Source organism: Macrotis lagotis, chromosome 5 (genome assembly GCF_037893015.1).
Source record: "Macrotis lagotis isolate mMagLag1 chromosome 5, bilby.v1.9.chrom.fasta, whole genome shotgun sequence".
NCBI lineage: Eukaryota > Metazoa > Chordata > Mammalia > Peramelemorphia > Peramelidae > Macrotis > Macrotis lagotis.
This window is the reverse complement of record NC_133662.1, coordinates 46,756,776-46,780,714: the sequence shown is the minus strand read 5'-3', so window position 1 is coordinate 46,780,714 and position 23,939 is coordinate 46,756,776. Positions and strand designations below refer to the sequence as shown.

General features: G+C 37.6%; 2 protein-coding genes and 1 long non-coding RNA gene across 6 annotated transcripts in view; 1 reads left to right on the top strand and 2 right to left on the bottom strand.

Annotated features, from left to right (window-relative positions):
• Positions 1–1,914: 1,914 nt before the first annotated feature.
• On the bottom strand, positions 1,915–10,397 carry PTP4A1 (protein tyrosine phosphatase 4A1). Of its 2 annotated transcripts, none has more exons than XM_074237287.1 (5): positions 9,954–10,397; positions 7,742–7,834; positions 7,165–7,295; positions 4,288–4,362; positions 1,915–3,391 (listed from the first exon to the last, which is right to left on the bottom strand). In XM_074237287.1, exons 1-5 carry the CDS (start codon positions 10,056–10,058, stop codon positions 3,274–3,276), a joined length of 522 nt encoding a protein of 173 aa, XP_074093388.1. In that variant the 5' UTR covers positions 10,059–10,397; the 3' UTR covers positions 1,915–3,273. The 2 variants fall into 2 exon arrangements, with proteins under 2 accessions (XP_074093388.1, XP_074093389.1); XM_074237288.1 differs by having other exon boundaries at positions 1,915–3,388; positions 4,289–4,362; positions 9,954–10,060.
• A 2-nt stretch (positions 10,398–10,399) lies between these two features.
• LOC141523793 (uncharacterized) lies at positions 10,400–15,011 on the bottom strand. The gene is made up of 2 exons (XM_074237289.1): positions 14,886–15,011; positions 10,400–10,502 (listed from the first exon to the last, which is right to left on the bottom strand). Exons 1-2 carry the CDS (start codon positions 14,922–14,924, stop codon positions 10,407–10,409), a joined length of 135 nt encoding a protein of 44 aa, XP_074093390.1. The 5' UTR covers positions 14,925–15,011; the 3' UTR covers positions 10,400–10,406.
• Positions 14,728–23,939, top strand: part of LOC141523794 (uncharacterized) — a 137,965-nt gene continuing 128,753 nt past the window's right edge. For 2 of the 3 annotated variants that reach the window (XR_012478592.1, XR_012478593.1), the window contains exon 1: positions 14,728–18,263. This is a non-coding gene — a long non-coding RNA (uncharacterized LOC141523794). The remainder of the gene's footprint in view (positions 18,264–23,939) is intronic. The other variant, XR_012478594.1, reaches the window with a different exon arrangement.

Genomic DNA, 23,939 nt, shown 5'->3' with positions numbered 1-23,939 from the left:
TAGGATGGAATAAAATAATTTGATTTCATCTCCAATTGTTATTTTCATTTTTGATACTTGCTTTTCCCATGAAGAGATTAGTCAACTATATATAATTTTAACTTATTTAAGACACAAATTTTATGTTTCCAATTATTCTCCTTTGATTTTTAGAATTTCCCCTTTGGGAAAGGATGTTAGGAGGATATTATTTGTTAAATTTCATTTTTTTGTTCCTTCTCTTTTAAGCATTTACAGATAGAAAATTTCTTCTAAGGACTGTTTTAGCTGCAACTCATTTATTTTGGTATGCTATTTTGTCTCATTGTTGTCTTCTCAGGTTAAAATTTTTAATATTTCTGTGATTCACTGAGTTCCCACTTCTGTAAAGCAGTTTAATAATTACTGTTCAATTCTTTTTTCAAAGGCCTCTTAAATATAATTTTATTGTATTTGTCTTGAATACAATGTGTGAGAATGTTTTTCTGGATTAAAAAATTCTCAATATTGGGAGAGATATGATTAACAAATTTGGAAAAGTGAGCTAGATTTAATATTAATGATCATGCCTTAATGATCAAAATCCATAGTTCAGAATTGGTTCATTTAGTTGCTCCATGGATTTGAGGCAAATGAAGCAAAGAATTGAAATATCACAAAAATTAACTGTAGATGAGTAGAGGATGGTATTTGAGGGGAAACTGCAAAGCAGGAAAGCTTAACGAAACACTAAAAATGAGGGATGTTTTTGTGACTATGCAATTCAAATTTAGAACTATTTTAATTCCCAATCACACTTTTCAACTCTTTTCTTCAGAGACCTCTTCAATTATTGAAAGCAATATTATTTCATTAAATTTTGGATATGATCAGTGTGAGAATGTTTCGCTAATACACATATACATAGTTTATAAAGTTGAGATGCACTTCAGAAGGTGTTAAAACAAATTGGGGATTTTCAACTTGGTGCTATTTCTATGAGTTTGAGTTCTGGCATAGCCTTAAAAAGAAGCAAAAAAAAAAAAATGACATGAAAACCACCAGTATTTTATTTCTATGATAGCATACCACCCCCACTCCAGATTCCAAGCAAAAAAATTTTAGTTGGAGTATCTATAGTGTTCTAATTCTCTGACTTTTCTTGAAAAACAGAATACAAAAAAACTCAAACCTAGACTTCAAGTCTTATCTCCAACCCAACAAGAATTTTAGTAGAAATTACTTAATAGCATGCTTCAACTACAGGATGTGAAAAAAATCCAGATGTTTGATTCAGGGCAGACAAAATTTTCTTTCATTTCTCAACACAAATATTCGGGTATTAAAGACAACTAAATTCAAGTAACAACTAAAGGAGAGAATCAAGTTTTGTTTTAAAACCAGGAAAACATGAAACTTGTTTAATCATCGTAATCAAATATTTACTTTAATGGTTGCTAACTAGAAAATGCATTGCTGTAAAACCATTTTAATTAAAATTTTAAAGTGAAGATATGAAGACTTGGACTAGCCTTTTTTCTCAAGTGTTAAGAGTAAACAACTTTTTATGTAAAAGCAATAGATGACTATCTTTGATTCATTTTTTTTAAAGTATCAAGCATGCTACAGCAGTATACCCAGCAAGATAACTAACCCAAAGATTGACTTTAAAAATTTTTTAAATCATCTTCCAGGCTATATACTGTAGACAAGTGGTACATGTGCCTAGTTAATGTGGGGCGTTTATTGCAGATCTTAAAATCTGAATGTTATTTTGGTAAATGTTTTCAGAATAAATCCAACAGCAGCTCTCATTCCTTGTCTATGGGCACGATCACATGTTTATTTTCCATTTCTCAAGGGTGATAGATTAACATTTAATACTTCAAAAGACAATAATAACCACGAATGAAAATTGCTGTTAAATTTAAACAAAACAATTTCAATAGTGGCAAGTGAATTTCAGTACTTATTTATTTAGATGTTTAAGCTCTCGCACTAGATTTTACAAGCTGGTGAACATTGGAAAATTATTTCTCCCACAGAATTTTTAACCACACATTCCCAAGACAGTATAAATATATGGTTGAACTAACATTAATACACATCACCATTTTATCAATTACATAATAAAACAAATTATCAAGTATCCAAATATTAAGTTACACAAGCTCAAAAGGCATACAAAATATTAGAGGTCTGCTCAATTCATAGCAGGAACCCATTTTTTTCAGGGGGAGGAAGAATGGGAAGGGGGGAAATCACTTTCAACAAAAGCAATAGTTGGTAAACAACTTTCAATAGGTACAGTAAAAGAAATTACAAGATTTTCAGAAATTTTATGATTAAGAATTGCTTAAGCTACAATAACAAAGCATCTCTACCTTTTAAAAAATATTTACTAAAGTAAAGGGCATATTCTATACTTCCTGCACAAGACAAAGGCAACATTTTACTAGAAATATTTAATAGCCCCCTCCCATCCTTTTTCAGGCCCTCCCTGTCAAGTTGCACCCCATTAGTGCTAACATTAAATTAACTGTAAGGCTTATTTGTCTGGAGACATTAAAGACTTTGTGTGCTTCTGTACAACGTGTATATTTTTACATGGATTTTCAACCAGAGATTTATGATCTTTTTTTAAAAATGCAGGTCTTGGTAACAGCACAAAATGAGACAAAGGTTTACAGAAAGACATTAAAGTATCACCATAAGACTTATTAGTAAAACCCAACAAAATGAATGGTTGTGCAAATCCTGATATTCTAGTGCGACTGTGGGAGATGTAAACATACAGTGAGCAGGCTATTACCATATAGGCCCTATCTTCAATATTGAAATGAATAAGAACCACCTGGGGTTCAGGTTACTGTTTTTTTTAATTCCCAGGATGCTATTTCTGTATGATACTGAAAATATGTAAGCATTTGTGCTGGGTATTTTGGCACCTAATCTCTCTAAACTTCTTATTTGCTGATAAGACTCTGGTATTGGGAAATAGATTTGAATAAGATTTGTAACTCAATACTGCATGATTTCAGGAAAGTTCAATTGATACAAATGATAAACAAGGAGTTCCAAAGACTGAACAGCAAGAATCTTTTACTAAGTGTCCGAACAGGTTGTTAGTAACCCAAAGACAGAAGCTGCATTTCTGCCAAGCTTGTAACCTATAAAATTGTTTTAAATTATTCCTATGGAAGCTTCGTTAGACTTATTCATCAAGCCTATATGTTGGCTAGTTATGTTATGTAATTTGCCCCAGGTCCTGTTTCCAATTTCTGCTTCCAAGGCAATAATATAGGTAGCTCAGCTTTACTGAATGCAACAGGTGTTTCTGTGACCATTTGAGTCTTTGAAGCGCAGCCGCATTTTAGGACGATACTTCTCCAAGTAAAGAAGTTGCTTGCTGTTAAAGGCTCCACGACGTTTTCTATAAAAAAACAACAACAAATTTCTCTAACATTTGCCTACTGCACATCTTATTCCACTCAGTATAGTGTCCAGCTTACAAGGCACCCCCAAATCATAATCTAACAACGTAAAATTAGAAAGGTCCAGTTCAAAGGGGAAGAATTGCTAATCCTTGAATTATTGGTTCTTTGGCACAGACCACTTATAAATGAAATGGATACAATAATTTTTTCCCCATAAAGACTGCAGAAAACTAGTTTCTTAATGAAGCACTTATATTCTTTTACATATAGATAACCATAAATAGGATGATTATATTTAATGATTAACAAGTTATTGTAGGCCTGAATTTTAATATTCAATTTGTAATGCCATTAAATATAATCCATATCCTATTTGTGGCCATTAATTCTATTCATATTTATACTGTCCTCCTACCAGCACCTTAGACACTCCCAATCATTAACACTTGATATAATGCCAATGCATGCTCCTCCTTCCAGTTTATCCTTCACATTCATGCCAAATTAATCTTATAAACAAATAAGTCAACTGAAATGCCAAGTACCACCTTCCACAAGATTTTCCCAGGCTTCCTAAATCTTAGTCTCTTTCCCTAATATATCATGTAAAAAGTACATTGTATGCATCTTGTTTGCACCATTGTTTGCAGCTGTCTTTCCCCTTAGACTGAGCTCCTAGAAGAGCAGCTGTTTATTTTATTTGCCTTTCTTTGGTAACTGAGAAGTAGTAGGTGCTTTGGAAATGCTTGGCTCCCTATCCTTGCTTTTACTCATGTTATGCCCTACACCTGAAGATAATAGTTTACTATCACACAGATGAAAGATTCTGGGAAGACTTGGACAGAACAGCTTTAAATAAAAATCAAAAACCAAAAAGAATCCCATTACTTACTGTCTTATGAATTGCACTGCATCTTCATACTTCATTCCTCCTTCAATTAGTGCAAGGGCAACGAGCACTGGAGCTCTGATAGGAGAATAAACTTTAGTAAATCAATTGAACAAAAGAAAAAAAACCTGATGATCCAACCCACAGGTCATCTGAATACAATTTATTTGTCATAGTTACTATTCTAATTCATATTTGTGGTGGAAGGAAAGGTTAACAAGATAAAAATACATTTAAGAAGCTGGGTGGGTGGGGTGACTAGGTGGGGCAGGGGATAAAGCAACAGGCACTGGAGTCAGAAGTACCTGGGTTCAAATCCTCTCAAACACTGAATTACCTAGCTGTGTGGCCTTGGGCAAGCCACTTAACCCCATTTGCCTTGCAAAAACCTAAAAATAAAGGAAAAGAAAAAAAAAGCTGGGTGGGAAAAGAGTGGGCACTAAGGGAGAAGCTAGAGAATTTCTCTTTTCCAATTTTTTCCATTTTTCCAATATTCATACACTTTTCTACTTTCCATTCTCCTCCCCTCAGGGTTTACAGTTTGGTGAACATTGTACATGTGTATGTTTAACATGTTTACCTATTAGTCATTTTGTGTTATGAGGAATTAAGAAAGAAAACTATAGAGAAATTTTTATAAAGTGAACACGTTTTCAGATTGTTTTTTTGGTTTCTTTTTTTTTCTTACTAGGGTCTCCCAAGATTGCCTTGAGATTTATTTATTTTTTTTTGAGATTTATTTTTAATGTATATTCTTGAATGTCTATTGTAGGGAATAACTGAATTGTTAAGACTATTATTCTCTTAAAAACTACTTTTACAATATATATTTATAATATAATAATACATGTGATTGGCAAAAATACTATTAATATTAAAAATAACCATTTTTAACCATAAGTGAAAGAAGAGGGCACTGGGCTCATATTTTTTAGAGATCTTTTGAAACAAATGTTTCAAGAATACACGTGGCTGAGCTACCTAAAGCAAAGGATGGGGAGTCAAATGAAGAAAAACTCTTCATTTGATGGCATTATCATAGCATTAATGTTCTCACTGCAACTTAAACAATAGACACCTTCCCCTTAGAACTATTATATAGCAGGAAGAAATCAGGGTAAAAGTATTTGTGGTAGTGGATTATTCATCACTGTACAAAATGTACTGTTAAAAGATCAAACATTCTTAATATGGGACACTAATAGGAACAACCTTACTATAGTTCTAGTGTATCAGAGACTGACTTAGGAAATCTCAACTGTAAGAAAATTTGATAATGGTATTTTATTTAAAGAACTTAATTTACTTTGATAAGAAAGTTCCTATATACCTCAAAATATTTATAACAGAACTTTGAACAAAGAATAGAACAAGGGGATAGCCATTCAATGTGGAATGAATGTGGTACACATAAATGTAATGTGCAATTTAAAAAATGACTAACAGGACAAATACAGGAAAACATGGAAAGATTTAAATGAGGGTAAGCAGGGTCAATAAAACAGTCAACACAATTACAGAAATGTAAAGAACCACAAAAGTGGACGCTGCAAAAACCAAATAGACAAACACCCCATTTTCCTTTTTTTGGGGGGGGGGTCTCAAAATATGGTACACTGCACATGCATGCTTATATCAGTACTCCTAAGTTTTACTGATTCCTTATTTCTTCTTTTGACTTCTTTAGGATTAAATTTTGCAAAAAAAGATAAACGTTGAAAATTAACTTTGTATGTAATTTGGGGAAAAAAAGTTTGGAGCCATTAAAATTTAAAAATTTTTTTATCTTATTTGAGTTTTACAATTTCCTCCTAGTCCCCCCCCCACAGAAGGCAGTTTGCTAGACATTAAAACATTTTTAAATTTAAAAGAAAACCAAAAGATGGAAAAGCTCTGAGAAGGGTAAGAAAAATACCAAGAAAAAACACAAAACTACTTAGTCCCAACTAAATAAAGTGAAATTATAAAACAAACTTTGCCTCTTTATTTGCAATATTTCCCTTTGCATTTAAATTAAGCTAAATAAGGTAAAAAAGAAAAAAAAATCCAAATTCTATATATTATTTTCCAGGGAGAAAGGAGTCAAAGTAGCACTATCATAGAAATTTCCCCTCCAATCCTATTTCATACTAGTTGAACAATAGTATGGAGACCAAAGGGTGGGGAGGGAGATTAATTTCTATTCATAACAATTTCTTTTCCTTTTCTTCTGTTTTTTAACAAGGTAATGGGGGTTAAGTGGCTTGCCCAAGGCCACAACTAGGTAATTAGTGTCTGAGGCAGAATTTGAACTCTGGTACTCCTGTCTCCAGGGGCAGTGGTGCTCTATCCACTGAGGCACCTAGCTGCCCTATTCATAACAATTTCCATCGAGATCTCATTCTCCAAATATTGAGAAAGAAATGGAGAAATGGTACTCAAAGTGCAAATTTTCAATCTAAGAGCTCAAAATTTCATTAAACAATTATCATCAGTTTAAGTATCAGACCTCCACAAAGAAATTCTTTAGGTTGTCTATAACTGCACAAGGTAGATATATTTTAACATGCTTGCTGAATGTTAAACTTTATGCTAAATTCCAAAGAAATTAATCTGTGTTAGGGTGAGATGAAGGATAAAATTTAAGTTGCATGCATGGCAGAAAATTCATTGAATACTGCTAAAATCAGAAAATGTTTACCAGCGGATTATTCAAATAAACTGGGTTCATGGAAAGGGAGAAGTATGATGATTTTAAAAAAAATCCAGATTCATGTTAAGCTTTGGAAAGGATTATCATCTTAATACAATAAATTTATCAACTGTGAGATAAAATGAATAGTTTAGTTATAACTTGCCTTAGCCTATCAAGAAATGCTAATATTTGAAAGTTCTATTTACCTTCCAAGACCTGCAACGCAGTGAACAGCAATGCAACAACCAGGTTCTTCACGATATTTAGTTTTCACTAGGTTTAACCAGTCATCAACAATCTGGTTGGATGGTGGTGCTCCATCATCAAAAGGCCAATCCTTAAACACAAATAAAATCATGACTGCTCATGGTACCTCAGAAGGGGGGATTTTATAGACTAAGAGCATTTTATAGATTAAGAGCATAAAACAGTGTTAGTAAACCACAAAATAACCAGTGTTAGTGAACTCACATTGCTGCAGCATATCCTGAAGAGTAAAAGGGACATGGGTAGTTATATTACAGGCTGGCACATAGCCTCGTTCTATTCTTTGCTTTTCTGTCAATAAAATACAAACTAGGTAAAGTTGCTGTGCAAATGCATCCTACTCTTCCCTAAGTCCACAATACAAGTAGTACAAAGTTCATATTAATTTTATAAATATTCATATAGGTTTTATAAGTCAGTGCTCTTATTACCTTTAGAAAAGTATTTAAAACTGAGTGAATATTTGTATTAAAATTGCTAAGAACAACATGACAATAAAAACTTGAAATCACTTACCAGAACCTGGATGCCTTCTTTCTCCACAAGGGTTGTGTCGTAAGTAGCTTCACATACTCTTACAATTGTAGTAACTCCATACTTCTTGAGTTCCTTAGATAAGCAGATTTAAAAAAAAAAAACCCTCATTTTGCAATTATTTCAAAATAAAACCATATGTAGTATCATAATCATTAATAAATGATTCATTTTAAAAAAGTTGAAACAAATTTTCATAGGATCAGTTAAATAAAACTGGAAGACCTTGGATGTATTCTAGTCCAACTTTTGATACTCAGTAATCTACATTACAAATCAGAGCATAAAAAAAAGACTAATTGTTTTCTTTAAAAAAGTTAAGACATAATGAAACCTTTTGAAAGCATTTTATAAAGGGGAAAATAGACAACTGAAGAATTCTTATTAAGACTCTATCTTTCCTTGCCTTTTAAGATTTTAGAGCTAACATCTTATATTTAATTTTTTATAAGTTGGAGTTATTGCTAAAATGTATGTTCAACTAATGTTCTATTAGAAACCAGGAGGGATAGAAATGCAGGGAAGCCTGAGAAATTTACATCAACTGATGCTGAGTGAGATGAGCAGATCCAGAAAACCAAGATGTACACATGGAGTGATGATCAACCTTACTGGACTTGGACTTGCTCAGTGCAACAATCAGGGACAATTTGGGGCTGTCTGCAATGGAGAATACCATCTGTAGCCAAACAAACAACTATGGAGTTTGAACAAAGACCATCTATTTAGAAAAAACCTGCTATCTTATTGTCTGATCTTGCTCTTATACTTTATGTTTCTTCCATAAGGATATGATTTCTCTCTCACGCTCAATTTGGATCAATGTACAATATGGAAACAATGTAAAAGACTGACAAACTGCCTTCTGTGGGGGGTGGGAAGTAAGATTAGAGGAAAAACTGTAAAACTCAAAATAAAATCCTTAACAATATATGTTCAATGGAAGCATATATTTCTACTCAAGTGAAACAATCTTTCTGGTATATTGTATATAAAGATGTAAAAAATGTGTTATATAAAATCTTTTATCTATAAAAGATAAAAAACCTCAAATAAGAACTTAAAAGTAACTTTAAATATTCTAAACTACTGAGGTGGGGTCAGCTAGGTAGCTCAGTGGATAGAGCATGGACCCTGCAGTCAGGAGGACTTGAATTCAAATCCAGCCTCAGACACTTAATTACCTAGCCTTGCTACCTTGGGCAAGTCACTTAACTCCACTGCCTTGCAAATAAATAAATAAATAAACAAACAAAGAAAAAACCAAACCAAAAAATTAACTATTGAGGCAAATTACAACCTAGATTATGACCTCTGATTTGAGAATGAAAAAACATTGTAAGGACTTACATTTCAAAGTGAAATACTGTTAAAAAATCCATTTTCCTAACATAAAGTTTTCAATATTAATAAAGGACAAAGTTTAGAAACTTTCAAAGTCCTATTCTTTTGAGTAGGAATAATTTACTTAATTGTCATTGGTCAATTTTAAAGCCCTGAGGAAAGCAAAAGGTGATGGCAATAACCAATAACCATACCCACCCACTCCCCCAAAACCCAAAAGAACCACAACCTAGATCATTAAATACTGGGCTAAAACCCCACATATATGTGTGTACACACACACACACACACACATACACACACCCTTCACTAAACCAGAGTGCAAAAGATTTCAGCAAGATATTTACTTGGTAGACTAATGAAACTGACTTAAGGATTGTGTGAGCTTCTATATTCCTTTTAAAAGATGCTTTACATACAGTATGTCTAAATTAAAGTCTTCCTTCAGTATACCACAAGGAAGTAGAAAATGCAAGGGTATATATTCCCACCTCCAAAGAGTAGTAAGTTGACTAAATGAGATCAGGTGGAGTTTAGTAAGCTCTGTCTTTTTGCCAAAGAGAAACAGGAAGTCTATTTGAATGTCAGCATCTGACTTATTAAATATACTTCACTATGGAATAAAGATATTCTTTCCTATTTGTGTTTAATTTAGAATTCATTTCATTATGATTTATTTTACTTACTTCTAGGACTAATGTACCATCCTTCCTAATGTATTTTGGCTAAAATTCCTATAGGTAAAGGCAGTCACTTTTATACATGGCTTTTTCCAAATACAAATTTACAGAAACTAAACTGCTGTTAGTGATAAAGAACAATTAATCAAGAAATATATTCCCATACTCACCTCTATAAATTTGTTTAAGGTTGCATTGGTTGGATTGTGTGTAATAAGGAACCTCATATTCTTATAGGTGATTTCCACAGGAGCTGGGCGGTTCATTCGAGCCATGTCGATTTAGTTAAAAAACACTCAATAAGGTTATGAAAGGATTTAAAAATTTGAATACAGAAGTGATGTAAAGAAACTCAAGTCTCCTTCACTATACTCCACTTGAAATTCTCAGTGCTTTAAGTACGAAGTTGAGAGCAATGGGAAATGAAATGAACCTCCTAACAAGAAGCAGCAATTCTTCAATCCAGTAATACTGAGGCAAAAGAAAGGCAGTGCACTGAGGTTTACCCCATCCAGGTCAGAACTCTTGTAAAATGCTCTGCCAATTTCAATTCAACACTTTTGTGTCCAGGTTAACCGCTCTTAAGGGGGCTTCTTGGTGGAGTAGTAATGAATTTCTACAGTTCACTTGTCTGCATAGAGGTCGTGCTGTGCCTGGCAATAGTCTCCACTGCCCTTCAGAAACTCCATAAATGTGTGACCAAGAACACCACAGAACTGCTGTTAAGGGAGAAAAGAAGACTTCAGTTGGAAAAGAACAGCATAGTACAGAAAAAATTTTTTTATAGGTTCTTATAGGTTCTCATTTAGTCTTCACATACAAGTATAATCAAAAACGACCCAAGTAATAGTTCCCAATATATCCCATACTTCATACCCTCCATGTCATTCTTCATAGAAACAGTTAATTTTGATATAGTAATATGCCAAAATAACTTGGAAAAATATCCCTACACTTAAGGAATCATTTCTAATATTTTATTAAAAAGAACAATTCCTAAGTTAAAAGCAAAATCATTATTTTAGCTTTAGTTTTAAGTTGAAAACAAATTGTAAGTATGTTAAAAACTTCCAGGAGCCAGGTGTCAATTAACACACACACACACACACACACACACACACACACACACACAAATCTATTTTGCCTTTGGATAAAAACAACGTTTCAGAGATATCCTTAAATTCTGGCCTCTTGTTAAAGCAGGAATTCTTAATCTTTTGTATGTGTTACAGATCCATAAATTAACTTTTAAACGCATAACACAATACGTAAGATAAAAGAAAAAAATATCAATTTTTTAAGGGCATGCCCCCCCACCCTGCCCCAGTTAAAAATTTTGACTTTTTTAAAGTTTCAAAGATTCAAGTTACTCCCATTTTAGAGACTAGAGGCCCATTGGACAGAAATAAAGACCAAAAAAAGGAACATGTATTTACTGTACTAAAAAATTAATAATGCATGCCAAGTAACTCAGTAGGCTCAGACTGAAATAAAGCCGTCTAACTGGACTTTACTGATGTCTAACCAGATTTGTGGTTTAATTCAATGATCAATTCCTAAAAATGTTAAATCACTGTTAAAAGAAGAATGGTTTCCTGTCCTTTTCTTTTTCATCTCAAGCACTGGTAAAAGATTTTGAACATTTCTGAACACTGATCTTTGACAAGTTACTTAACTGACTACTGGCTTCCTCAAGTTCTCATGTTCTAAATGAGGGTCGAAAAGTGGATATAAGATTAGATTGGCCTCTACAAATCTGTCTAAACTGCTAATTCTTACAAAGTTGGGAGAGAAATTTAAATAGAAATCACACACACACACAAAATCATACTGAAAATCAAATGAAATACATAATAGTATGAAATCTGCTTCAAGTTTAAATACCAAGACTTCTGAATGAAAGTATAAAATGTGAAATTCAGATACTAGATCTGAACTGATATTTGTAGATTTAAATACAGAATACTGTGAGGATCATTACAATTTCAGAAATTTATGTATATGGAACGCAAAGGAATAGAATGTATTACACATATTTCTGGTCTAACTTTTTAGTAATAAAGTTTGTCTTGGGTTATCCCAGGGATAGAGATCAAATCTCCTGCAGCCTAACTTTGCTTCCTTTTCTGGGTAAGATATAGTTAAAAATCTCAAGTGTTAAGAGTGGTCTTCAGAAGAGCAAGTTCTTTTCTGAGGTCAAAAAAGATGTCTAGGGTTGTTGCCGACTAGGGAAAAAGTTCATTTTTACTAAACCAGCACCTTCCAGAAGAGAGCCAAATTTAAATTAAGTTTGTCTTCTTTCATCAAAAATTGAGTTATCTATATTTAAAGATTAAGTTTCTCTATACTCCATTCCCTACCCCACATAAACACTGGGTCAAAGTATTTGGCTACTCCCCAAGGGGAAAAAACTTCACACTGAAAGCTTACAAAATTAACAGATTACTATCACGTGGGGGTAATTCTAGGTTAATCAAGATAAGGGTTTTGCATATTTTAGTGCTTGCTACATTTTAAAAACAAATTAACCCAGAGACTTACTTAACCATCCCCAAACTCTGCAAATTAACTGGAAAGGTTAATACTTATTTGCTGCAAACTTATAACAATGGTAATGTTTTGCAATTTTAAAATCTGATAGAGTTGAGAGGTTGTTACTTACTACAAGTATTTGCAAGTCATTTAACAAATAAAGTCTGACAAGTATCAGGGAAGTCAAAAGTTTTACAGTTAAGTGAAGTTTAAACAGAATTATTTCTGAACTAGACATGGCCACAAGGGGACACTGCAAAGTTCTGTCTATCTTCATTTCTTAAAACAAAAAAAATTCATTCCAAGACTTGTTTTGTTCCCTTCAATTTGACAATCAATACTTAACCTATAGAATAAAATCAAGCTGTTACTTGATTTCAATAAGTCACAATAAATGATATGTTGAATTATTAATCTGCACATGATCATCAGCATCCACTAACTTTGAGTTAGATTTTTGCCAGAGGGATTTTGCTCAAGCAAGAAGTTCAGAAATACAGGAATAAGTTCAGAAATACAGGAATAAGTTCAGAAATACAGGAATAAGTTCAGAAATCCACCTAGCTAACTCTTCTCAGTGGAGCCATCTTGTGGTGGTGGTGGGGAGGCGGGGTAGATAATGAAGGAAGGGACGCCTTGAGGACATGTAAATTATAATGGCCAAAGGACTATTTTGCTTTAGCAAGCCGAGAGAGGAAGAGGAAGTATCGTGTGTTCAAGAAAATGAAATGGATTGAGTCCTCGTATTTATTCTCATGTAACTTCCTAAAGCCAGTTTCCTCCTTTTTAAAAAAAGGGGAAACAATTTTAGTATCATCTTAATGTGAATGACAAAAAAATGCTGCATTCATCATTATAAGAATGAGAAAATTACAGTGCAAGAAAACCCAATTTCCTCTCCACAATTCAGATTGCAAGTCCAGTCTAGTTATTCGCGGGAACAGAAAAATCACCAGTTTAACCAATGAGAAAATCTAGTCCAAATCTACAGGTTTCCAGATAAGCAGGGAATGCTCCTTATCCTGCAATGGTTTTGTGTGAGGAAAGATCGGAAGTCAGTATCGGTCTTGATAAGACCGGTCCAACTGGTCAAGCTAGCTAGTCTCTTGTTTTCCTGGCTACTATGGAAATGGGCAAACTCCTGATACAAATTCATTCGTACCTGAGTTATTGTATTAGTGTAGGTGGGGAGATAGTTGTCTCTAAAGAAGGCACTAACTTTGAGTATTCCAGTATGCAGATCATCTTTTTTAACTTGCGCTAGTATCTGTGATTAGTTGGGATAATTTGGGCCTCCAAATGTCCTCGTTCCACTCTACACCCCTTTTATCTCGTTTTTTGGATGTCAGCATTTCCTTCTCCCATATAACCTTTTTAAGTGACTGGAGCACCCTAAGGGCCACCTTCTAAATCTACAGCTAGCTAAAGCTGGACAGGAGAGAGAAGCATGTTGTCACCCTGCCCCCCACTGTAGGGAGAGCCCTCCGGGGAGTAGAGCAAACACGCTTCACCAAGTTGGGACCACGAATCCAGATTTAGTTTTCTATTACGGCTTAAATGGCAGACATCCCCCCAAGATGCGAGCTCGAAGAGGCGGGCCAACAGTCTCACATGAGCCCAGGAGACGCGCGGCCCCCGCGGCGGGGGGCTCCCGAGGCCGGGCCGCCGCTCCCCCGCCGCAGTCCCGGACTGCTCCGGACCCGCTCCCGCCGAGCGGGGACGGGCCTGGGCTTGTTCCCTCGGCCCGGCCCGAGGGGCGCTGGTACATCCGGAACCGCTCCAGTGACGCGGGGGGCGCCGCGGGGGCCCCCGGCTCCGCCGCAATCACGGGGCGGAATCGCCCTCGCCAGCAGGCGCCGAGGCCATCTTGTCTCCGGCCCGCCCCGGGCGGCTCACCTGGCCGGGCTCCATTCCTCCGGCGCCCGGGGGGAGGGGAGGCGGCGGGCCCGGGGGACCGTTACCCGCCTGCCGCCCCTGGCACTGCCCCCCGCGGCGCGGAGCCGGGCGGGGCCGGCGCGCCTCAGCCCGCCCCACCTGCCAGGCCCGGGTGACGCCGCCGCCGCCCTCCCGCGGGCCCGGCACCCACCGCCTCCGGGAGCCTCGGGCGTCCGAGGAGCATTCACGCGGCCGGGGGCGGCGGGGCCGGTCGGGCCGCTTCCTTTCTCTCCGGAACAAAGAGGGACCCCGGGAAGCGGCTCCACAGTCGGCCGGGGGCTCCCCGACGGCCCCCGGGGACAAGGGCGGAGGCGGCGGTCACAAAGCGGCTTTTGTGCCGAGCGGCCCCGACCCGCCCGCCCCCGGCGGCCGTCACCCCCCCCCCCGGCCACGCCACCTTCCGACTCGGCCCCGCAGCCGCGCCGGGCCCGGGGGGGGGGGGGGGGGGCGGCGAGGAACGGGGCGGGGAGCGGCCACCGGACCGCCGCCGCCAACCGCCGCCGCCCGGAGCGGAAGCGCCCGGGGCAGGGCGGACGTGGCGGGCCCCATGCCTCCCGCCCGGCCACGCGGCGGGGGGCCGGAACAAAGGTGGCGGCGGCGGCGGCGGCGGCGGCGCCCCGGCCCGGGACACTCACAGGAATATGTTTACTCATTGAAGATTGTGGCCTAATCATACAGCCGGTCCGAGGCGGAGGCGGCGCAGCAGGCGGTGGTGGCGGCGACGGCAGCGCAGGCGGCGGCGGGGGCACTGGGACTCTACCATACAGTGAGCGGCTCCGGAGAGAGCGCGTCGCCGAGCAGGACCCGCACCCGCGCCAGCCAATACGCGCGCCGAGCCGCCCTTGCGTCACAAGCCCTCCCTTATGTACCCCGCGCGACGTGCGAAGCCCCGGCCACCAATCGCAGCCCGGGGACCGGGGATAAGCCAAGACGAGGTTGCGGAGGAAAGGGCGGGGGGAGTTAAGGCTGGGGTTGCGGGGGAGACGGGGCCGCCCCGCGCCGCTACCCCCTCCCGGACGTCACGACGCGGCGGCGGCGGCGGCGGCCGGTGTGAACCGGTTGATGAATAGCAAGTGGCTGAGCCAGAGCATCCCGCCCCCCCCCCCGTGCGGGGGAGGAAGCCGAGAGAGAGAGAGATCGTGCCTAGAAGAGGCCGCCGGAGGGAGAGCCGAGACAGGCCCGGAGGACCCGCGAGCCCCAGTGCGTGGCGTCTCAAAAACGACCCAGTTGGCCCACAAAGCTTTTGCTTCCCAATCGTCAGGGGGATCCCTTTAAAGTTTGCTGCAAACTGGCATAGGAAAGGGTCCTCTCCCCTCCCCTCTTACCTCCGTTCTTCCTTCAGTCACGATCCTCGTTTACCAGCTGCTAGGCTCGGGCGAGGGAGAGGCTCCGGCGGCCAGGAACCCGGCTGCTTCCCTGCCAGGGCCGCGGGAGACCAGCCCTGAGCAGCCTCGGCCTCCGGCGCCCGGCCTTGCCACATAAAGCGGCCGGCCCGGGCCGGGGAGCCGAAGCCCTACTAAGTACTCCTAATTGTTGGCACTAGTGAGCACGGAGCCTTCTCTTGGCACCGACAAGGAGATGCTTCGCACTGCTGCCCCTCAAGTCCGATGCAGAACAACGAAGGCTGGCATCACCAGCGAGTGGGTGACAAAAGTATGTTCTGCGATTTATTTAGAGGTTCGGGTCAGACCCTTGTTTTCAAAACAAAACAAAAAACGGGTCCTTAGTCTTCGGGCCTTAAATCCTTAAGCATTGAGAATTATCTTGATTGTTCTGGGCTATAAAAAGGGCAGCTTGGTTTCACCTGGACAGTCTGGGAAACCTATCCTTTCAGTCTCTTAGAAGGATTAAATACAACTTTTACTAGGTTTGAGAGAGTCCCTAACTACAATCTTTGCTTTCTTTTTCTGTTCCCCTTAAGACTGTCAAGGGATTTTAGGATCAAATTCTGCCCTCTTGTCAGTGGACCGTGACATCTTTACTATATTACAGAAGCTTAGTGTAGTTTATCAGTATTTTCACTAAAGTATTTTAGCTTATTAAAAAAAAAATAGAGGCGGCTAAGTGGCCCTGCAGTCAGGAGGACCTGAGTTCAAGTGTGCCCTCACTCACTTAATACTTACCTAGCTGTGTGGCCTTGGGCAAGCCACTTAAACCCATTTGCCTTGCAGAAACTAAAAAAACAAAAATAATAATCCCTGAGGATTATTAAAAATTAAAAATTATAAAAAAGACATTTTTTCATTTTGGAAAAAGTATTCACCCTAGACACTTGAATTCAAGTAACACAAAAATCATTTTTGAATAGGAAAAAACTAAAGAATTGAAGGTTGGGTCCCTTTTCCTTAAAAGTCTTTGATAGGGAGGCAGCTAGGTAGCTCAGGAGTACCTGAGTTCAAATCCTCCCTTAGACACTGAATAATTACCTGGCTGTGTGGCCTTCAGCAAGCCACTTAACCCCATTGTCTTGCAAAAAAAAAAAAAAATCTTTGGCAGCAGGGCAAGCTCTGATATGGGGGTTTGATTTTTTTTGAGGGGTCCCATGATTTTCAGCTCTTCCTTTACTGTTGCAGATGAGTACATTTTCTGCAATTTAATTTTAGAATTGCTTTGGAAACTGAATTAACAGGATCTCAAGGTTAAAAACACAGGCCTGAGGCCTACAGAACTAAAACCCAGATCTTCCTAAATTCCAAAGTTAGAACTCTATTAAAACCACATGCCGGACAGCTAGGTGGCAGTGAATAGAGCACCGGCCCTGGAGTCAGGAGGACCTGAGTTCAAATCTAACCTCAGACACTTAGTTAATCTTTACCTAGCATGTGGCCTTGAGCAAACCACTTAACCCTATTTGCCTTGTAAAAATCTAAAAAAAAATCCTCTGGATGCTTGGTAAAAGATCAAATAAGACAAGCTCTATGTAAAAAAGTAACTTGGACTTCTTTCCTTTTTGAATCTCTGTAGTCGTGGTTTCATGAATTGAAAGAAAAACCAAAAAAAATGGAAAAACCTATAGATGTTATTACAGGTATTATAATTTTCTGAGGAACCTGTGTCCTTAACCCGTCCTATCCTTCTCTTCCCTCAACCCTCCCTCTCCCCTCAAGCTTCCCATATCACTGAAGTCAGGAATGTATAGCCTCTCAAGGAACCCAGCTGGAACAAAGTCCACAGACCACACATCCTGCCTGCTGGCTATTGTGTTTTCCAAAGATGTTGAAGAGACATGGCTATAAATGTTCACAACCAGCAGTAAGAACAGTGACTGCAGTAGGAGTAAGACTCATAGAAAACGAAACTCCTAATTTATTAAGTGATGAAATCTAAGGGTCAATTTTAGAATCAGAAATTTTTTTTTTCCTTTAAGTCAAGGTAAAAAAAAATCAAATTTAAGGGGTGGGGGGAGAGGGGAAGGTAATTCTACTTAGTCAGTACTTGGCCCTTTGTGCAAATGAATTTATTGATCTTAGAGGAAGGGAAGGAAAGGGAGAAAGAATTTATTAAAACCTTGTTAATTATTTTTCAGCCCTGGCTGACTAGTCATGACCCCTTTATTGGCAAAGATATTGGAGGAGTTTATCGTTTCCTTCTTCAGATCATTTTAGAGCTGAAGAAACTGAGGTAAACAGGATTAAGGTATTTGCTCAGCTAGTCAGGTCTGAAGCCATATTTGAATACATGTCTTGATTCCAAGCCCAGAGTTTTATCCATTCCATGTTAAACACCCACTCTGTGCAAAATACCTACAGTGTGAAAAAACTTTACAAATGTTTCATTTTATTCTCCTAACAAATGTGGTATGTGCTACTTTTTATTACATTTTTACAGGTGAGGAAACTTAAGGAAGGCATCACAATTGGAAGAGAGATAGAAGCTGAATTGGAACTTAGCTCTTATTGACTTTAGGCCCAGTGATTTATAGTTGTTGAAAGCTCATCCAGTCTCTCTACCCTTCATTTTACAGATGACAAAAATCATGACTGGAGAAGGGAAGTGAATTTCTCAGTCACATGGTAAGCAAGGAATTGTACCCAGGTGCACTACAAGCCTTAAAACTGTATAGCACCTGTCATAATTTGCTAATAATTTAGATGAAAAACAGAAAATATGCCTTTTTAGAAAAAATATTTTATTTTTTAAGGGTATATAATAGGGTCTGGGTATGAATAAGGCAAGCACAATAAGATTGATTTACCCTATATTTGCAGTGTTAAAGTAAAAAATTAAGCTACTTAAACTGAAAATAATTGTCTTGGGAAACAAGAACAAAGGAACCCCAACAAAACTATAAAGAATCAAGCTTTGTTATCTTGGTTCTTGCTCTTTCTTAGCATTTTTCATGTGGTCTGGTACCTGGGGAACCTTATTTTTTGAATGAAGTTCAGATTTTCAGTTGAATTAATTAGAAAAAGTCAGCTGAATTTTTCTTTTGCTGTGCAAACTGCACTGGGGAGAAGAGAATGAGGAGAGGAGGGTACTTTACATGAAATGATATTTTTGTTGAAATATCATTAATACTAGTATCTGGAAAGAAACAAAAGGGGCCAGAAGCCACTCTTTGGAGGGGTCTGAAGACCCAAAGAACCAAAACTAATTCCAAATAATAACCAAAATTAATTCTGCAAAGTACTTTTCAAAAATCACTTAAAATGCTACAACGAAAAAACACAAATGCTACACTTCACAGCCTTGTTTTATGTGCTTGACATTTAGGCAACAGATAATCCTGATACACACTGACCGGAGCTGTACTGCTGGGGTAATTGTTATGTAAGGAGGAATGCTCTTGAGCAATTTCCTCTGGAGAAACATAATCTTTCTCTTAAAAAAAATTACCATGCACAGGTTTGTTTTATTTTTATTTTTGCCCTTTAAATAGTTGTTTTACAAACATTTATTCTGTGCAATTTCCCTTCTTGTTTCAATGTATGTTTCTTTCTCCATTTTTCCCCTTTTTGGTTAGAGCTGAAGCGGTAGTTCCTTATTTAAGGTACAATCTTATGAATGAATACATGGGAAAGCACTTTAATAGCATATAATGTATGAGATTGGTGTTCCATAGCACTTGGTATGTGACTAATTTAACCATACTGATTTAATTACTATAAAAAGTGCTATAAAAAAGTAACATTAATAGATGGAATCATGTGCTTTTTTTCCCCTCTTGTCTCTTAAATCAAAATTTATTAAAATAATTGAGATTAGTTTTTATTCTTGCTTTTAAGTATTAACAATGATTTATTTTATTAGTAAATCTCTCTACCTCTTGAAAAGTTTCCAACATCACATTTGGAACTACTAAAATAGTTCCAGAGTGTTCAAGCTTTGTCCCTGCTAAAACCAAAGCTACCCCAAGTACTTGTCTGTCCTTCATCAATCAAAGATACTAAGAAATGTCAATCAAATAGGTTTTTCATTCCTAAGTGAACTTAATGGAATTCTGAATAGATTATTCAAAATGCATTTACTCTATGAAATGTCTGGATTAATAATTTGTTATTCTTAGAGCATGAATGAAAATGATAGTTAAAATTTCAGTCCCTTAACCTCCTCCTATTCTCTTGGTCCTCTTCTGCCTTCATTTGCCTCCTTTTGTAGTCTTTACTCCCTATAGGACAACAATGCTATCCTAGAATTTTTTCCTCTGTTGACTAGCACTATAACAGCTTTTTCAATCCTGAACCCCAAGTTGCTTTTCATGTTCCACTCCTGTCTGTTGCTGTTCCCTGTTGAAGGAGGTATTGATTTTTTTTAACTTATTCTGAACTTAAGAAATAAATATTTCCATAACAATGTAGAACAGGAAAAAAAGATGATTGTATATGAAACAACTTGCTATTATTAAATATATAATAAAATTATGTTAACTTTTTTCCTTTTTCCCTCTTATTCTAACTATGGCTACCATTAAATAAATTATATATGTGTGTGTGTGTGTGTGTGTGTGTGTATTTAGAATCATTCTATGCATTAATTAGTTCCCTATATGCAGATACCATCTTTCTTCATAGGTCCTTTGTAGTTGATTTGAGTGTTTATAGTAGTCAAGATGACTAATCACTCAAAGTTGTTTTTTTAATAGATTTTGTTTATTTTGAGTTTTACAATTTTTCCCCTAATCTTGCTTCCCTCCCCTCACCCCCCCACAGAAGACAATTTGTCAGTCTTTACATTGCTTCCATGGTATATATTGATCCAAATTGAATGTGATGAGAGAGAGAAATCATATCCTTTTTTAAAATTAATTTTTATTAAAGATATTATCTGAGTTTTACAATTTTCCCCCATCTTACTTCCCTCCCCCCACCCCCACCCGGGAAAGCAATCTGTCAGTCTTTACTTTGTTTCCATGTTGTACCTTGATCCAAATTGGGTGTGATGAGAGAGAAATCATATCCTTAAAGAAGAGAAGTCTAAGAGGTAACAAGATCAGACAAAAAGATATCTGTTTTTTTTTCTAAATTAAAGGGAGTAGTCCTTGCACTTTGTTCAAACTCCACAGCTCCTTATCTGGTTACAGATGGTATTCTCCATTGCAGACAGCCCCAAATTGTCCCTGATTCTTGCACTGATGGAATGAGTGAGTCCATCGACTTTGATCATTGCCCCCATGTTGCTTTTAGGGTGTACAATGTTTTTCTGGTTCCATTCATCTCACTCAGAATCAGTTCATGTAAATCCCTCCAGGCTTCCCTGAATTCCCATCCCTCCTGGTTTCTAATAGAACAATAGTGTTCCATGACATACATATACCACAGTTTGCTAAGCCATTCCCCAATTGAAGGACATTTACTTGATTTCCAGTTCTTTGCCACCACAAACAGGGCTGCTATGAATATTTTTGTACAAGTGATGTTTTTACCCTTTTTCATCATCTCTTCAGGGTATAGGCCCAATACCACTGTATTGCTGGGTCAAAGGGTATGCACATTTTTGTTGCCCTTTGGGTGTAGTTCCAGGCTGCTCTCCAGAAAGGTTGGATGAGTTCACAACTCCACCAACAATGTATTAGTGTCCCAGATTTCCCACAATCCTTCCAACAATGATCATTATCCTTTCTGGTCATATTGGCCAGTCTGAGAGGTGTGAGGTGATACCTCAGAGAAGCTTTAATTTGCATTTCTCTAATTATTAGTAATTTAGAGCAATTTTTTATAGTACTATGGATCACTTTGATCTCCTCATCTGTAAATTGCCTTTGCATATCCATTGACCATTTGTCAATTGGGGAATGGCTTTTTTTTTTAATGTGACTCAGTTCTCTGTATATTTTAGAAATGAGTCCTTTGTCAGAAATACTAGTTGTAAAAATTATTTCCCAGTTTACTACATTTCTTTTGATCTTGGTTACAGTGGTTTTTGTCTGTGCAAAAGCTTTTAATTTAATGTAATCAAAATCATCTAGTTTGTTTTTAGTGATGTTCTTCATCTCTTCCTTAGTTATAGACTGCTTCCCTTTCCATTCATCTGATAGGTAAACTACTCCTTGATCTTCTAGTTTGCTTATAATATTGGTTTTTATGTCTAAATCTTGTATCCATTTGGATCTTATCTTGGTATAAGGTGTGAGAGTTTTTATCCCAATAGCTGGACTCTTTGGGTTTATCAAACAGCAGATTACTATAATTGTTTCCTGCTATTGCACCTAGTCTATTCCACTGGTCCACCACTCTATTTCTTAGCCAGTACCAGACAGTTTTGATGACTGATACTTTATAATATAATTTTAGATCTGGTTGGGCTAAGCCACCTTCTCAAAGTTCTTAAAACAAAATTGCTGTTAACATATATACAACATTTTCTTCTCCTTTTGCTCTTATGCAAATCTATGTTTTTCTAATTCATTATTTCTTTGCACAGGATATTCTCTCACAATTATAATATCACAACTTGTTTAGCTATACTCATTTGACAGACTTTTCAGAAATTTCAAGTTCTTTGCCAGAGATCTGCTGTTTTGTAAAAGTCACAACTTACTACAACTCCATAAATTCTCTGGAAATAGGGATTGCATTATTGTTTCATTTGAATCACCAATACCTAACAGTACCAGGTACCCAGTAAGTGATAAATAAATCTTGTTGATTGATCAATTGATTGATACTACTTAACCTTATTAAGGATCTTATTGTGGCCTGACATTTCTTGTTTGCTTCTCTTAGTAGTTCCCTATTGAATGCCTTATAGAACTTTTTTACACATTTCTACCTTTAAATAGACAATATTGCCTTCTCCTTTATTTGTTAAGAAAATTTAGGTTTTTACATTCACTTCCAAGACGGTCCTTATGTGATCTCAGGCTGATGAACCTCAGTTTTCTCATCTGTAACAATAAGGGGGTTGAACTAGATGACCTATGACTTATTCTGTCAAGAAAGCGAATCTCTAAACCCAGAGGCTAATTCTTATTCCATCCTTTTTTTAAAAATATATTTTGTTGTATTTGTTACTGATAGACTCCATCTTCCTCTTTCTCAGAATTCATTCTTCCTCTAATATATATGACATCATATGATTCTGGTTTTCTACTTCATGGATTACTTTTTTTTTTTTACTGACTGCTGTTGTTTTTCCAAGGCCCTATACAGCAAATAAGAAAATTCTCTTCTTTATGACACACATGACTTTTGGGAAAGTGAATTCTCTCATCTTTGAAGCTTCTACCCTTAGACCCAATTCAGTTGATTACACAAGACAGATGTTTTACTTTCATATCACATATAACCATCCAGCTGTCTACCTGGCATAACTTGCCATCAGTTTTGAGTACAACCACCCTTCACCTTATATAACCTCACCCTGTCCTCTTTCCTGCATACATTAATCAATGGTATGATTATATTAATAATAGCATGTTTACATCTGGAAAGGACATGGTCAGTTGACTGCTCTGTACATCAACTCACTGTCTCCCTGACGACTCATACCAAAACTCCCTTTTCTAGGCATGATTCCCCTTTAAATATTATCTAACCTTATTAGATTATAAGATATTTGAGGATTAGGGTGTGCCTTTTTTATATTTGTATGACTCACAATACTTTTTTCATTCATTAATTCATTCCTTATTCATATGCTCCAAATTAATCATAAAATGTAATGGTCATTTAAAGAAAAGTTCATCTTCATTGATTTCTGTACAATAATTGATACTATTGACTCCATCTTCTGAACACTTCTTTTTTTCTCTCTTTTATTTCTCTAATCTTCTCCAACCTGTTCTTTCCCTATTAGTCTTTATATTTGTTCTGTTGACAATTCTCTATTCCCATTGGTCCAATGTTCCATTATCAAGTAGCAGGGGGATTCCTAATCTATCAGCTTTGTACTCTTTTCTGAACTCCAAACTTTTTTCTCTTTTAGAATTGGCTTTTCTGGTGTCGGATTAGACATACTTTTTCCTACCTCATACTTTCTCTTTTCTTTGAATCTCTTTATGTCTGAAATCCTCTTTCTCCCAAACAACCTTGCAAATTGGCACCTCCCTGAAAGTGCCATGAGTTATTAAAGGTCTTCTCACATTTCTTTCCCCTTCATCCAGGGGATGCCAGAATATTTCTTCTTATGCAAATGTAGTACATAGGTCTCTTCTAGAGTCAGTGTTTTATTTTTCTCTGTGGGCTTCAGAGGGTGACTTTGAATAGTGGCTCTCTTTATTGACTGGAGAATGAAGCCATTGACCCCACTGG

Bases quoted from the DNA above. Each gene is read 5' to 3' on its own strand.
- PTP4A1 (XM_074237288.1), bottom strand. From the start codon at position 10,058: ATGGCTCGAATGAACCGCCCAGCTCCTGTGGAAATCACCTATAAGAAT. The intron at 7,835-9,953 runs GTGAGTATGGGA...TGCTTATCTAAG, and splicing joins CCTTAAACAAATTTATAGAG to GAACTCAAGAAGTATGGAGT. The intron at 3,389-4,288 runs AGTAAGTAATGG...TTTTTATAGAAA, and splicing joins TGCAGTGCAATTCATAAGAC to ACGTCGTGGAGCCTTTAACA.
- LOC141523793 (XM_074237289.1), bottom strand. From the start codon at position 14,924: ATGATTAGGCCACAATCTTCAATGAGTAAACATATTCCT. The intron at 10,503-14,885 runs GTGAGTGTCCCG...CTCCCTTAACAG, and splicing joins CAATGAGTAAACATATTCCT to CAGTTCTGTGGTGTTCTTGG.